Below are 13,538 nucleotides of genomic sequence, written 5' to 3' on the forward strand. Positions count from 1 at the left end.
GACACATCTGGACTGGCAGCAGGCCAGTCAAGTACACACACTCTGTGTCTACAAAGCCATGCTGTTGTAGCCTGTGCAGAATGAGATGGCAGACTTTGTCCTACTGAAATAAGCATGATACATCGCTTTGATGAATATGTCTCAAATATAAGCCCCGATATATCAGTGGTACCTTCACTGACGCACCTCCATTTCATCACAGACTTTTTGCACCTTCGGCACTGAGAACGTGACGTCCAGTTTTCCTAAGCTGAAATGTGGACTCATCTGACCATAGCACACGTTTCAACTGTCTTTCAGTCGATCTAAGATGAGTTTGGGCCCAGAGAAATCGGCGGTGTTTCTGCATAGAACTGGTGAATGGCTTCCTCCTTACGCAATACAGTTTCAGGTTGCATTTCTGGATGCAGCGGCGGACTGTGCGAAGTGACAGCAGTTTTCTGAAGTACTCCCAAGCCCATGTGGCTATATTTGTCACATTAGCATGACAGTTTCTTCAAGCAGTACCGCCTGAGGGCTCAAAGTTCACACACACATTCAACAGTGGTTTCCGACCTTGCCCTTTACGCACTAAGATGTCTCAGGCCCTGTCCACACGGCAACGGATTCAGGTGAATCTGATAAAATTGTTTATCGTTTCGGCCTGGCATCCACACGGCACCGGCGTTTTGGGTGCCCCAAAACGATATTTTTTGAGAACGGTTTCCAGAGTGGAAAAATCTGGCAACGGCGCCGTTGCGAAGTCGTCTGGATGAGTAGAACGGATTTGTTTACGATGACGTCACAACCACATGACTAGAACAAGCAGCACTCTCGCGCGCATCATTCGTAACAACAACAGCAACAATGGCGGACCCCAGAGTAGTAGTAGTTTCAGTGCTGCAGTCGCTGCTAAGTTTATTCGCATTATTGAAGCAAAATTAAGCCATCTTCTTCTTGTTGTTGTGTGTTTGTTCCTGTGAGTGCTTCACGCCGGGTAGAAGAAGGGGTTTATGTGCATGCGTCCTACTTCTTCTATTGTTCTGGTGTCTCCCATGGGACCGTCTTACAGCGCACGTAGAGGTGTGGAATGTGTATTGCATCGTTTTCAGCAAGCGTTGCATTGCCATATGTACCTGATATTTTACTGATCCGTTGCCCATGTGGACGCGATATTTTTTTTACCCGCTAAAAAAAAAAAAATCTCGTTGTCGTGTGGATGTAGCCTCAGAATTCCCTGAAACTTTTCAAAATATTATGTATTGTAGATTGTGCATGACCTAAAATCTTTCATGAAGAAATGTTCTTTTTGAATTGACTAACAATTCTCTCACGAATTCCTGCTCCCATCCCATCCTTGCTCGCAAAGACTGAGCCTTTGGTATTGCTTCTTTTATACCCAATTATCATACCAGTTAACCTGCTTTATTGTGCAATCTTCCAAAATAGTGTTACTTGAGTATCTCATCAACTTATCAGTCTTATTTTTGCCTCTGTCCCAGCTTTTTATTTTTTATTGTGTTGCAGGCATCAAATTCTAACTTCGTTTATATTTACAAAATACAATTCAGTTGATCAGTAAAACTACTGAAAATCTTTTCTTTGTACTTTTGTCAGTTAAATAAGGGTGCACATGAATTAACAAATCACACATTTTTGTTTTTATTGCGTTTTGGAAAATATCCCAACTTTTCTGGAAATGGGGTTAGTATTTAAAAAAAAAAAAAAGCTGTAATTGTGGTTGTCTTCTGGCTGCACTGTGGTGTCTTGTTCATGCAGTGTCTTCTTTTGCATGACTCCTCATTGTCTACCTCATACACACAGGAAGTGGATCCTTCCTCAACCAGCAAATCATGCCGGTCATCCTTGACCTTTACGGCTTCAATTGGCTGTCTGATTGGTGGAGTCCGACTGTCTTTCCATTGTTTAACATTTAACAGGAACTTGGAAAAGCTTAAAACAAGTTGACTCCTTCCTCATGTTATGCAAGAGTCCTACAAAAATATTTAAGCCTGCTTTTTTTTTTTTTTACAGTGACATTTAATGAATATTACACGCTTCTGTCAAAGTGTAACAAAGACACCACTCTCCGCTTGGCTTATAAAGCCCATCACAATTTGTAATTTGAGCAGGGAATTATAATGGCAAGTCTGAGTTTGTAGAAATTCCTGTGTGCTTGCCAGGACTGAAAAGAGACCTGGGCAATTAGAATACAGTATATCATTGTTTGTGTTTGACAGCTTTTTCCAAAACATTTTCCAAACATTGTATTCCCACTGCTCCCCCCAGGTTCTTCCAGGACATCTAAACAGTTTATCAGCCATACTACATAACTTAAGACATTCTTTATCTTGAAATATTACCCCTACAAATATTTTGTTGCGTTGACACATACCACTTTGTAAGACTTGTGCTCTGTCAGACCAACAAATAAGGGCATAGTTAAGATAGTTTAGGGCAAACACATACTTTGTGTACTATGTGAGGTTTTTTGTTTCTGCACCCTCGACAGGGTTCAGATTTCAGATGTGTGACTTTATTTATTTATTTATTGTTTCTCAACCTCTATCTTTCTACCTCGTCTGTGTACTTACTTCCATGTTCTCCTGATCATACCGTATATTTGTGTTTTATGATCATAACTGTTTTGCCCATCTGTTCTATCTGTGTCTTCTCCACTATCACTTTCTCTTATGTAGTAAGATTCAGGCACGCATGGCCTTCTCCTCTTATCTCCATCGGGTTCAGATGAGGCTGCTTGTAGAGAGCAAGACCAACAGTACTTCTGCTTGGGCACAAAAGGACAATGACCAGATGGTATTTTTTATTTTTTTAATTATGCATATTAATTTGAATATTTCTCAATTCTGATTGGTCAGACAGTGATCGATTTTATTGGTTTATTACATTTTTCTGTAACAGTAATGCCAGCTGTAAGGCAATCACATGTGTATAATAATGTGCCCATTCTAACTCATTGTAGTTTCTATAGTAACATCTTACCAGCGTTGGAGTCGAGTCACTAAACCTCGAGTCCGAGTCCAGTCTCGAGTCCCCAGTGTTCGAGTCATTTGTGACGGAGTGCCCGTCACTACAGTTGAGTATGTGCTCTGACTGCCATACCAACGAGCCTGATTCTTTGGTGTTGTGGTCAGGGTGCAGGTTTGGCGCCCTGTAGACCTGGGTTCAAGGCGGGACAAGGTGACTCTTCTGTCGCTTCGCGACAGATGGCGTCAGAAGTGGGAGGGCTTGCCGGGAGGCTTGGAGGTGTGCCCCGTGTGTGAGCCGTACAAGGGACCCCCAGGATAGATGGCCCCTGTGCAAGGGACCCCAGAGAACGATTGTGTGGGGCACCCTGGTATGGGAGAAGTACAGTTGAGGGATGCCTGTGCGCGTGAAGCACATGGGAGCGCCTCCTAAAGGGGAGGGCAGTGTGACGGAGTGTCCGTCACTACAATTGAGTATGTGCTCTGACTGCCATACCAACGAGCCTGGCTCTTTTGTTGTTGTGGTCAGGGTGCAGGCTTGGCATAGACCTGGGTTCAAGGCAGGATAAGGTGACTGTTCTCTCGCTTCGCTAAAGTCCGAGTCCAACACTCCAACCGCATCATTTGACGGTGGCTGTTTTAGCGCCATTAACATTAGCTCGTTCCTGAACATGACGTACGAACAGGTGAATGTGCTTTCTCTCGGTCAGAGATGGTTAGGAGACGGACGTAAGTGCAGAAGGTGTGCTTAGTGATACAAGTGAAGACGGTAAACAGTCCAGAACGGCAGGCAAAATCATAAAACAGTGAAACGGGCACAACCAGGCTATCGTAGACTCGGCAGAATCGAAGACGAGAAACAGGAAATCAGGAAACCAAACAAGGAAATAAGGCTCAGTAATATGTCTGCTGCGCAACTCAATACTTCGCAAAATAAGTGTGTTTTCACAGTCTTTACACAGGTGTGTTGATTGCGCTTTAATCCTGTGCGGGTGCGAGTCGTGTACGCCGCACGCGAGAGAATCCACTTGGCGCGCGCGCTGTCCGGAACGCACCCAGGAGTCTATCTGATGCACGCACCAAGGCGTGCAGGTGTGACACTCTTGCACGAAATTAGTATAAAATTAATGTACAGGTGTGGTCAGAAATTTTGGGCGGTGAATGATTTCCTTGAACTGTTTTGTTCTTTTTCCAGGGTGGAATGATTGTACAGCGTGCGTCTTTAATGACTTCAAAAAACAAGAATTGACTGCACAAGTTTGAATTTATTTTGGATTTTCTCTCATCCACACAGGGTCAAAATTATACATACAGGGTCAAATATATACATACACCACCACTAATATTTGGTTAAATGTCCCTTAGCAAGTTGTACCTCGAACAGGCGCTTTGGGTAGCCATCAACAAGCTTCTGGCATAATTCTGGCTGGATATTTGACCACTCTTCTTAGCAGAATTGGTAGAGTTAATTTAAATTAGTTGGTTTCCTGGCACGGACCCGGCTTTTAAGAGTAGTCCACAAGTTTTCAATAGGGTTGAGGTCGGGGCTTTGGGAAGGCCATTCCAGACGCTTAATGTTAGCCTGCTTTATCCATTCCAAAACCAGTTTTAATGTTTGTTTGGGATCATTGTCCTGTTGGAACACCCAATTGTGTCCAAGTTTCAACCGTCTAGCTGTTGATTTGAGGTGAAGTTGAAGAATTTAGAGGTACGGTAGTCCTCCTCCTTCATTATTTCATCCACTTTGTGCAATGCACCAATACCACTGGCAGCAAAACAGCCCCAGAACGTGATGCTACCACCACCATGCTTGGTACGGTGTTCTTAGGTTTGAAAGCCTCACCTTTACTCCTCCAAACATACCTGTTGTCACTGTGGCCAGATAGCTCAATCTTTTGTCTCGTCTGACCATAAAACTTTTCTCCAGAAGGCATTTGGCTTGTCCATGTGGGCAGCTACAAATTTCAGTTGAGCTTGAAGGTATCAATTTTGGAGCAGGGGCTTCTTTCTTGGTCGGCACCCTCTCAGTCCATGGCGGTGTAAAACTCGCTTCACTGTGGACAGTGACGCTGGTGTTCCAGCAGTTTCCAGTTCATGGCAGGCTTGAGCCTTGGTGGTTCCTGGGTTGTTCCTGAGCATCCTAACCAATTTCCTCTCATCTGAGGGGTGATAGTTTGGGTCTTCTTCTAGACCTTGCCAAAGTGGTGACACATCCGAATAACTTGTACTTACGTACAGTTGTTTGAACTGATGATCTTGGAATCTGCAGTTGTTTAGAAATGGCTCCAAGAGACCTTTACAACTTTTGTGAATCTACAATTCTCCTTCTTAGATCTTTACTTAGTATCTTGGACTTTCCCATGGTTCTGTCAAACAAATCCTTTTTATGCTGGCAAAGAGAAACTACCAGTTGTAGTCAGTCATGATCACTAACGAGAAGTTAATAGGCCTTGTCAAGTTAAAAGACATTGTAGAACCTTCAGCACCACTTATTAACAGATTTAAGTGAACGTACACTACCGTTCAAAAGTTTGGGGTCACCCAGACAATTTTGTGTTTCCCATGAAAAGTCACACTTTTATTTACCACCATAAGTTGTAAAATGAATAGAAAATATAGTCAAGACATTTTTCTGGCCATTTTGAGCATTTAATCGAGCCCACAAATGTGATGCTCCAGAAACTCAATCTGCTCAAAGGAAGGTCAGTTTTATAGCTTCTCTAAAGAGCTCAACTGTTTTCAGCTGTGCTAACATGATTGTACAAGGGTTTTCTAATCATCCATTAGCCTTCTGAGGCAATGAGCAAACACATTGTACCATTAGAACACTGGAGTGAGAGTTGCTGGAAATGGGCCTCTATACACCTATGGAGATATTCCACCAAAAACCAGACGACATTTGCAGCTAGAATAGTCATTTACCACATTAGCAATGTATAGAGTGGATTTCTGATTAGTTTAAAGTGATCTTCATTGAAAAGAACAGTGCTTTTCTTTCAAAAATAAATAAGGACATTTCAAAGTGACCCCAAACTTTTGAACGGTAGTGTAGGTATATATTTGAGCCTGTATGTATCATTTTGACTCTGGGTGGATTAGAGAAAATCCAAAATAAATTTAAATTTGTGCAGTCAATTCTTGTTTTTTGAAGTCATTAAAGATGTATGTTGTACAACCATTCCACCCTGGAAAAAGAACAGTTCAAGGAAATCATTCACAGCCCAAAATTACCATGACACTCATGCCCATGATGAGTGTATGTAAACGTCTGACCACAACTGTAGATATACAGTAAATATCTCACGCCAAATTATTATGGCATGTTACGAAAAATAAAGAAAAAATCCGAGTCGTCGTCTTCAATTTACAAGTCTGAATGCAGTTAATGCACGAGTCCGAGTCATCGGTGCTCAAGTCCAAGTCAAGTCACGAGCCCTTAAAGTGCCATTCCACCATTGGATGTATTCTTTGGCATAAAATACAATATATTTTGACAACATATATAAATCGTATCACTAGATAGAGAAATCTTTTAGCTTCAAAATGATATATCAAACATAATATTTTGACAACGACAAGTATATTAATCTTGCGACCAAAGTCACCTACCCTTTTAATTTCCGCACGTGATGTCATCGGCAGGTTCCCCTTCTTGTGTACCGTGTGACGTGGCGCACATATCAGCAATGGCGGATAGAACGCGATAAAAATAATACCAATAAATCTAGCTAATACCAATAAATCTAGCTAACTGAAAGATTAACTCAAAATTTTTCGCAATTTTTTTGGCCCCCATATACGAGGAGAAATGACTCTCTCACTTTGGGGGTTTCCTGGTCTAAAAATAGACCGACACGTGGTACACAAGAAGGGGAACCTGCCGATGACATCACGCGCGGAAATTAAAAGGGTAGGTGACTTTGGTCGCAAAATTAATATACTTGTCGTTGTCAAAAAATTATGTTTGATATATCATTTTGAAGCTAAAAGATTTCTCTGTCTAGTCATGTTGTCATAAAATATATTGTATTTTATGCCAAAGAATACATCCAATGGTGGAATGGCACTTTAAAATTAGGGCACGAGTCAGACTTGAGTCCTGGACTCGAGTACTACAAGCCTGCATCTTACACAGGGTCTTGTAAGATGGATGTGTTTTAATTTATTTAGCATTTTGGATGGGGTGCCGAAAAAGAAATGTCCTTTAGTTTTTCTGATATGGAAAAAGTCTCCAGAATCGAGACCTTTGCAGTTTCATGCTGTTGAAGGATTAGTGTTTCTAGCTGTTATAATGTAAGTAATAACATGACCCAAGTTGTTTTGCTCACAACATTAAGAATTTAGTGTTGATATAAGAGGAAACACTTCGGCGCAGACTGTTACGGGAAAAACAATTTCATGGTCGCCATGGATCTTTTGGGCATATCGCCCACTTTATTAGGAACACCTGCATGCATGCTACACATTCATTGAATTATCAAATCAGCCAACCGTGTCCATGCCGACACGGGCCAGTAGCTTTGGGCAGTGTTCACATCTACCATTAGAAAACTAGGGAAAAATTTAATCTCAGTGATTTTGACCTTGGCATGATTGTTGGTGCCAGATGGGCTGGTTTGAATATTCTGTAACTGCTGATCTCCTGGGATTTTCACACACAACAATCTCTAGGGTTTACTCAGAATGATACAATTAAAAAAACAAACAGTGAGCAGTAGTTCTGCAGATGGAAACGCCTTGTTGATGAGAGACGTCAACATGGAATAGCCAGACTGGTTCAAGCTGAGAGAAAGGCTACAGTTACTCGGATAACCACTCTGTACAACAGTACTGAACAGAAAAGCATCTCAGAATGCACAACACGTCGAACCTTGAGGTGGATGGGCTACAACAGCAGAAGACCTCGTTGAGTTCCACTTCTGTGAGCCAAGAACAGAAAGCTGAGGCTGCAGTGGACACAGGATCACCACAACTGGACATTTGAAGAGTGGAAAATATCAGCAAGCCTGGTCTGATGAATCTCGATTTCTGCTTGGGCACACAGATGGTGGGGTCAGAATTTGGTGCTAACAGCATGAATCCAGGTTCCCAAGCTGCCTTGTGTCAACAGTCCAGGCTGGTGGAGGTGGTGTAATGGTGTGGGGAATGATTTTGGGCACACTTTGGTCCTGCTAATCCCAATCAATCATTGCTTGAATGCTGCACCGTATTTGGGTATTGCTGCTAACCATGTGCATCCCTTCATGGCTACGATTTCCCATCTTCTAATGGCTACTTCCAGTTAGCCTGGGCCCGCCCATCCTAAGCGGGAAACCGGAGCACCCGGAGGAAACCCACGCGGACACGGGGAGAACATGCAAACTCCGCACAGAAATAGCCTGGGCCCGCCCATCCTAAGCGTGACGCAACACGAGGGCCTGTTCCGAGCTTAGTCTGGCCAGGCAAGCTATCTACAGCTCTTCCAAGCTCCCGAAAAATCGGGAACCAATCAACTTTGAGCATCTCCAACGGCCCTGGGTAGAGGCGTGTTCAAGGCACTGACGTAGTAGAACTGCGACCGGAAGCCATAGATTGTTTACAGAATCTATGCCGGAAGCGCTTCATTCACGAATGCTGTATTGAAAGCATTCAACGGGAAGTTCTCATTGAAAACGGAGCAAAGAGCAGCCCTGGAGGTATTTATTGAAAGGAAGGACGTTTTCACCTTGCTCCCGACCAGCTTCGGTAAGAGTTTAATCTACCAGTTAGCCCCGTCGCGTCACATACGTCAGAGGAAAGAGTGATGTGATTGGTTTAAGCTTCGTCACAGCTTTTTCTGGCTTCGACCAGTAGCAAACTGAGGCATTTCAGGGAGGCGGGTCAACCACGGGCTCTGGGAAACGGTTGGGCTTAATATCTTGGCCAGACCAATAGCTCGTAGAGCTTTGCAGTCGCGTTAGCCAGACTAACTTCCAGTAATGATAATGCACCATGTCACAAAGCAAAAGTCATTTCAAACTAGTTTCATGAACATGTCAGTGAGTTCAGTGTTCTTCAGTGACCTTCCCAGTCGCTGGATCTACTTCCAGTGCACCTGAAAATCTGCAGGAATCGCGTGAAGAATCATGCAGTCATGTCGGGCGCGCGCATGCACACAGGCCCAGTGAGCAGCCGTCTGGTATTTTGATGTGTCCCTTTGAAAAAAGTTTTGACACCCCTGCTATTAAACAATTACTTTTTTTTTTCCCTTTTATTTCTTATCAGTACTAGAAAACTATTGTATCCCCTTTGGCTGTGCTAAATTTCCTTAGGGGGAAGCCATGGCCTAATGGTTAGAGAAACAGCTTTGGGACCAAAAGGTTGCTGGTTCGATTCTCTAGACTAGCAGGATACGGGAACAGAGGGCAATATATAGAGTAAATATAACAATAAGACACACATTAACGAACCTTATTCAAGACTTACAAAAGTTTTTTGTTCTAAGGTTGGAAAGTTATAGTGTTTTGAAAGTAGCTCGAGCAAACTATTTCCGCAGTTTGAACAGCCCGCCATGATATTAATTTTATCCAATCAGAATGCACGTTCATTTTCTCTGCGTAACACTCATGACGTACCGTATGTATGTGCCCAGTTGTGTTGGCTCATTGAGGTTGGGAATAGCACGTGCGAAATACCTGTTTCTGCCTCTTGCGACGATTTCGCAAGTCCACGGGTGGCGCCTATCTCATTGCAGCAAATAAGTTCTGCTGGACTCGTGAGCAACTCCACGTTACATTTTCCGCACGAGCACCATGCCGTGTCACCTGCACGCAGACGCTCTGCCCCACGCTCGCCATGCCCATGGTCAGCATCAATCAGTCTCATCCTCGCCGTCATCTGAGCTTTCTTCTCTTATTTCATCACCGGAGTCGAGAGTACCTCTCCTAGCTATTTTAAGTTCGTTTCTTAAGACAAGGATTTTTTAAGATGTTACCTTGTTGACAGTTTCGGCGAGAATCTTCTGCCTTCTTCAAAACAGTCACCAGATGTGTCCTGGGGGAGCGACCTGACAGCAGGAGGCGTGAACTACCTGTCAAATTGGGCGGGACGTTCACGCCTCCGTAGCGTAACATCAGCTGATAAGGCACGTTACCACTCGACATCTGGTGACTGTTTTGAAGAAGGCGGAAGATTCTCGCCGAAACTGTCAACAAAGTAACGTCTTAAAAAATCCTTGTCTTAAGAAACGAACTTAAAAATAGCTTTAATAGTTAGACATAATGAACTTCCACTACATAGTACCTCTCCTAGGTTCAAACTGGTACCCTTCTAAGCCATAGCCTGCTTGCAGTGTGTCTTGCGGGATCTCTTCATATGATTCGACAGAGCTGTCGCTTTCACTTGATGCGCCCGACGCCATGATTACACGCTTATCTCCTCTATTTCGGAGAGTTCCGCTAGTGGAGTGGGTAGCGCTGACATCACGGTCTTTTAAAAATGGCGACTCTTGTGCGGTTTAGCGTATAAAGTATTATATTTACAATTACCAAGATATTTCGTTGTTTTCTAGTATATAAATTTGATAGAATACTTAAGAATACGTTACTTTGTCACATCAGCAACTGTATATATTATATTCGGTACCCCTTTAAGTGCCCTTGAGCAAGGCACCTAACCCCCAACCGCTCTGGCAAGAGTGGTGGCGTACCTTGTATCTGATTAGCCAAAGAAAAACTGATTGTGTGATTATCAGTTCCAACTGAACTGAAAATTTCCTCAATGTATGATCCAAAGCTGTGTCATTCTATAGGAGCTGGTAATGCGTTTTCTGACACGAGCTGCCAGTAACCTACAGCAGGACATGCAGGTAGTGCTACCCAGCCGCCGGCTTCCCTTGCCTGACCGTCGCCGCATGCTGGCCCATCAGCTTGGGGAGTTCATCCACTGTTATAACCAGGTCTGATGTTACACATGTGATTTGTAGGTTTTTTTTTTTCTTTTCTTTTCTTTGGTGGTAGATTAGTGACTTAACTGAAGTCCCGTCTGTTACTTAGGAGACGGAACAAATGGTAAAAAGTTTGGGGAAGACTGAATACGAAGATCAATGCATCAATTCAAATGTGTTTCAGGAGTTTATTTTGGAAGCAAGGTTGGTTTGCTAAGTATCGTTCTTTCTGTATGATATACTGGTCATATGAACATTTTAACCACATAAATAATGTAGTATCAGAGTAGGATTGAGTTTGTTTGATTGTTGGATTTGTCTCATCTCACCTGTTCAAAGTGAAAGTGATCTAGAAGATGTCCTCACTTTCTACACACACAAGAACAAGTCTGCCAGTGTGTTTTTGGGGAGCTCCAGAAGAGACCATAGCAAAGAACGCAGTAACAGCTCAGGAGAGCCAGCAAATCATCACAGTAAGAAGAGTGAGCATATATATATATATATATATATATATATATATATATATATATATATATATATATATATATATATATATATATATTTACCATGAAATAATGTGCATGTCTGTGAAAATGATTGATTATTTAAAAAATATATATACCGGTATATCGAATAGTGTTAAGTCAAGACAACTGGAGTTGTTTTAATCTTGCGGACTTTTGCCAGTGATTCAAAGCCTATGACTACTAAAGGGTGGGAAATATCCTGGTATGTATATCGCTGTGTGATTGACATCATTGATGAAGCTCATGAAAGGAACATTGTGGAGTTTTTCGGGGTCAAAACACAGAGGAATCGCTGGCAAATACACTGCAAAAAAAAAAAAAAGGTCACACTGTAACGTTTTGTTGGACCGCTTTTCGTTTTGACTTCCGCACACATTTGCCATGGCATTATTTCGACAAGCTTATGCAACATCACAACATTTATTTCCATCCAGACTCGCATTAATGTTTTGCCAAGGTCTTGTATTGATGACAGGAGAGGCGAAACGCTCCGTAAAGTCTTCTCCAGCACATCTAAAAGGCTTTCAATGGCATAAAGACCAGGACTCGTTCATCTGTGAAAATGATTCCTCATGCTTCCTGAACCACTCTTTTACAATCTGAGGCCTAATTTTATGCCCCTGACATCAGGGAAGAAAACATCAATTGATGTGATACTCTGGTCATTCAGTAGATTTAGGTCCTCAGCTCACGGGCGCAGATAGAGGTGGGGACGGGTGGGATTCGTCCCACCCAGATTTAAATTCACCTCGTTCGGTCCCCCCCACTTATAGGGAGGAAAAAACGTCTATGCTGTCTTTCTTTGCATAAGGCAAACCTCACGGAAAAATCGAAAGACTAATTACCATTCGGTTTATTGAGGTGCACAGCAGTACATACATAGTTGCAACAACTCGCATAAAACAAAACAAAGACTGATATTCGGTTGGTTGAGCTGCGCAGACTGCACAGGTTGCGAGCTCGAGCTTGGTTGCTATGGTTACCCACAACAAGTTTGACAGGCATATCGGGGACAGCTCCTAGTTCAGGACCCCAACACGGCATGATGAAGGGTGCCAAACCGAAAAGGCAGAAAACGATTGCATCATTTTTTCAAAAAACAACGACTGTAAGTAAACTGTGCCTTACTTTATCATATCACCTTGCAATTTTTTGGTAGTCTGTTCAAAGTAATGTCGTAGTGAAAGTAAAATCGTACGGAGTAGAGATGCCTTTCTGGTAGCCTCCTTCTTTCGGTGGTAGCCTGTAGGTACAGTGCTCAGAAGGCAGTTTTAATGTTTAATCTGGCGTTCCCTGCCATAATTTCAGCGAGCATATTGTTTCATAAGGAAACTTTGCGAAGAGTTGTTGACTGACTGCCGCTCACGCAACACACAGGCATAGCCTCTCGCTATGTTTAACAGTTTAACACACACACATATTCAACCCACATGACATCCTGTCGTGTCAGTAGTAAATAGCACATGAGAGCACCAGACATCACAGGTGTGCTCTATTCCTACTCTTTATTTATTAGTAGGCCTAAGCTAACGGTTGCAGGGATGAAGGAGTGATGGTTTTTTTGTCTTAGCTGAGTAATGTCGCCGCCCTGAGGGCATCAGAGTATATTCCTCGCACAACACATGTTGGGGGTGGGGGTGGTTTGCTGGCAGCTTTGTCCCCCCCCAGTTCAAAAAAACGTATCTGCGCCCCTGCCTCAGCTGACTTCATTTTATTGCTTCATGATGTTTCTGAGCCTCGACCTGACCAACTGAAGCAACCCCAGATCATAACACTGCCTCCAGAGGCTTTAGTGGCCACTCTGCATGATGGGTGCATCGCTTCATGCGCATCCCTTCTTATCCTGACGCACCTATCACTCTGGAACCAGGTAAATCTGGACTCATCAGATCACATGACCTTTTTCCATTGCTCCAGAGTCCAGTCTTTATGCTCCCTAGCAAATTGAAGCCTTTTCTTCAGATCAGTCTCGCTAACGAGTGGTTTTCTTCTGGCCACACAGCTGTTTAGTCCCAATCCTGTGAGTTCTCGTCACATTGTGCATGTGGAACTGCTCTTACTTTCACTATTAAACACAGCCGTGAGTTCTATTATCTTTTTTTTTTTTTTTTAATAAACGATTTGACTTCACCAAGCGTTTAA

The 13,538-nt window shown here is 42.9% G+C and overlaps 1 protein-coding gene across 7 annotated transcripts in view; it reads left to right on the forward strand.

The window, feature by feature from the left end:
- The window catches only part of ttll5 (tubulin tyrosine ligase-like family, member 5), a 231,636-nt gene that overhangs the window by 105,245 nt on the left and 112,853 nt on the right, over positions 1 to 13,538 (forward strand). For 5 of the 7 annotated variants that reach the window (XM_060934635.1, XM_060934633.1, XM_060934637.1 and 2 more), the window contains 4 exons: positions 2,679 to 2,796; positions 10,735 to 10,881; positions 10,979 to 11,073; positions 11,209 to 11,351. In XM_060934635.1, the coding sequence (XP_060790618.1) occupies positions 2,679 to 2,796; positions 10,735 to 10,881; positions 10,979 to 11,073; positions 11,209 to 11,351 (503 nt within the window). The remainder of the gene's footprint in view (positions 1 to 2,678; positions 2,797 to 10,734; positions 10,882 to 10,978; positions 11,074 to 11,208; positions 11,352 to 13,538) is intronic. The other 2 variants (XM_060934636.1, XM_060934639.1) reach the window with 1 other exon arrangement.

The sequence above is a fragment of the Neoarius graeffei genome, chromosome 11 (assembly GCF_027579695.1).
Source record: "Neoarius graeffei isolate fNeoGra1 chromosome 11, fNeoGra1.pri, whole genome shotgun sequence".
Lineage (NCBI taxonomy): Eukaryota > Metazoa > Chordata > Actinopteri > Siluriformes > Ariidae > Neoarius > Neoarius graeffei.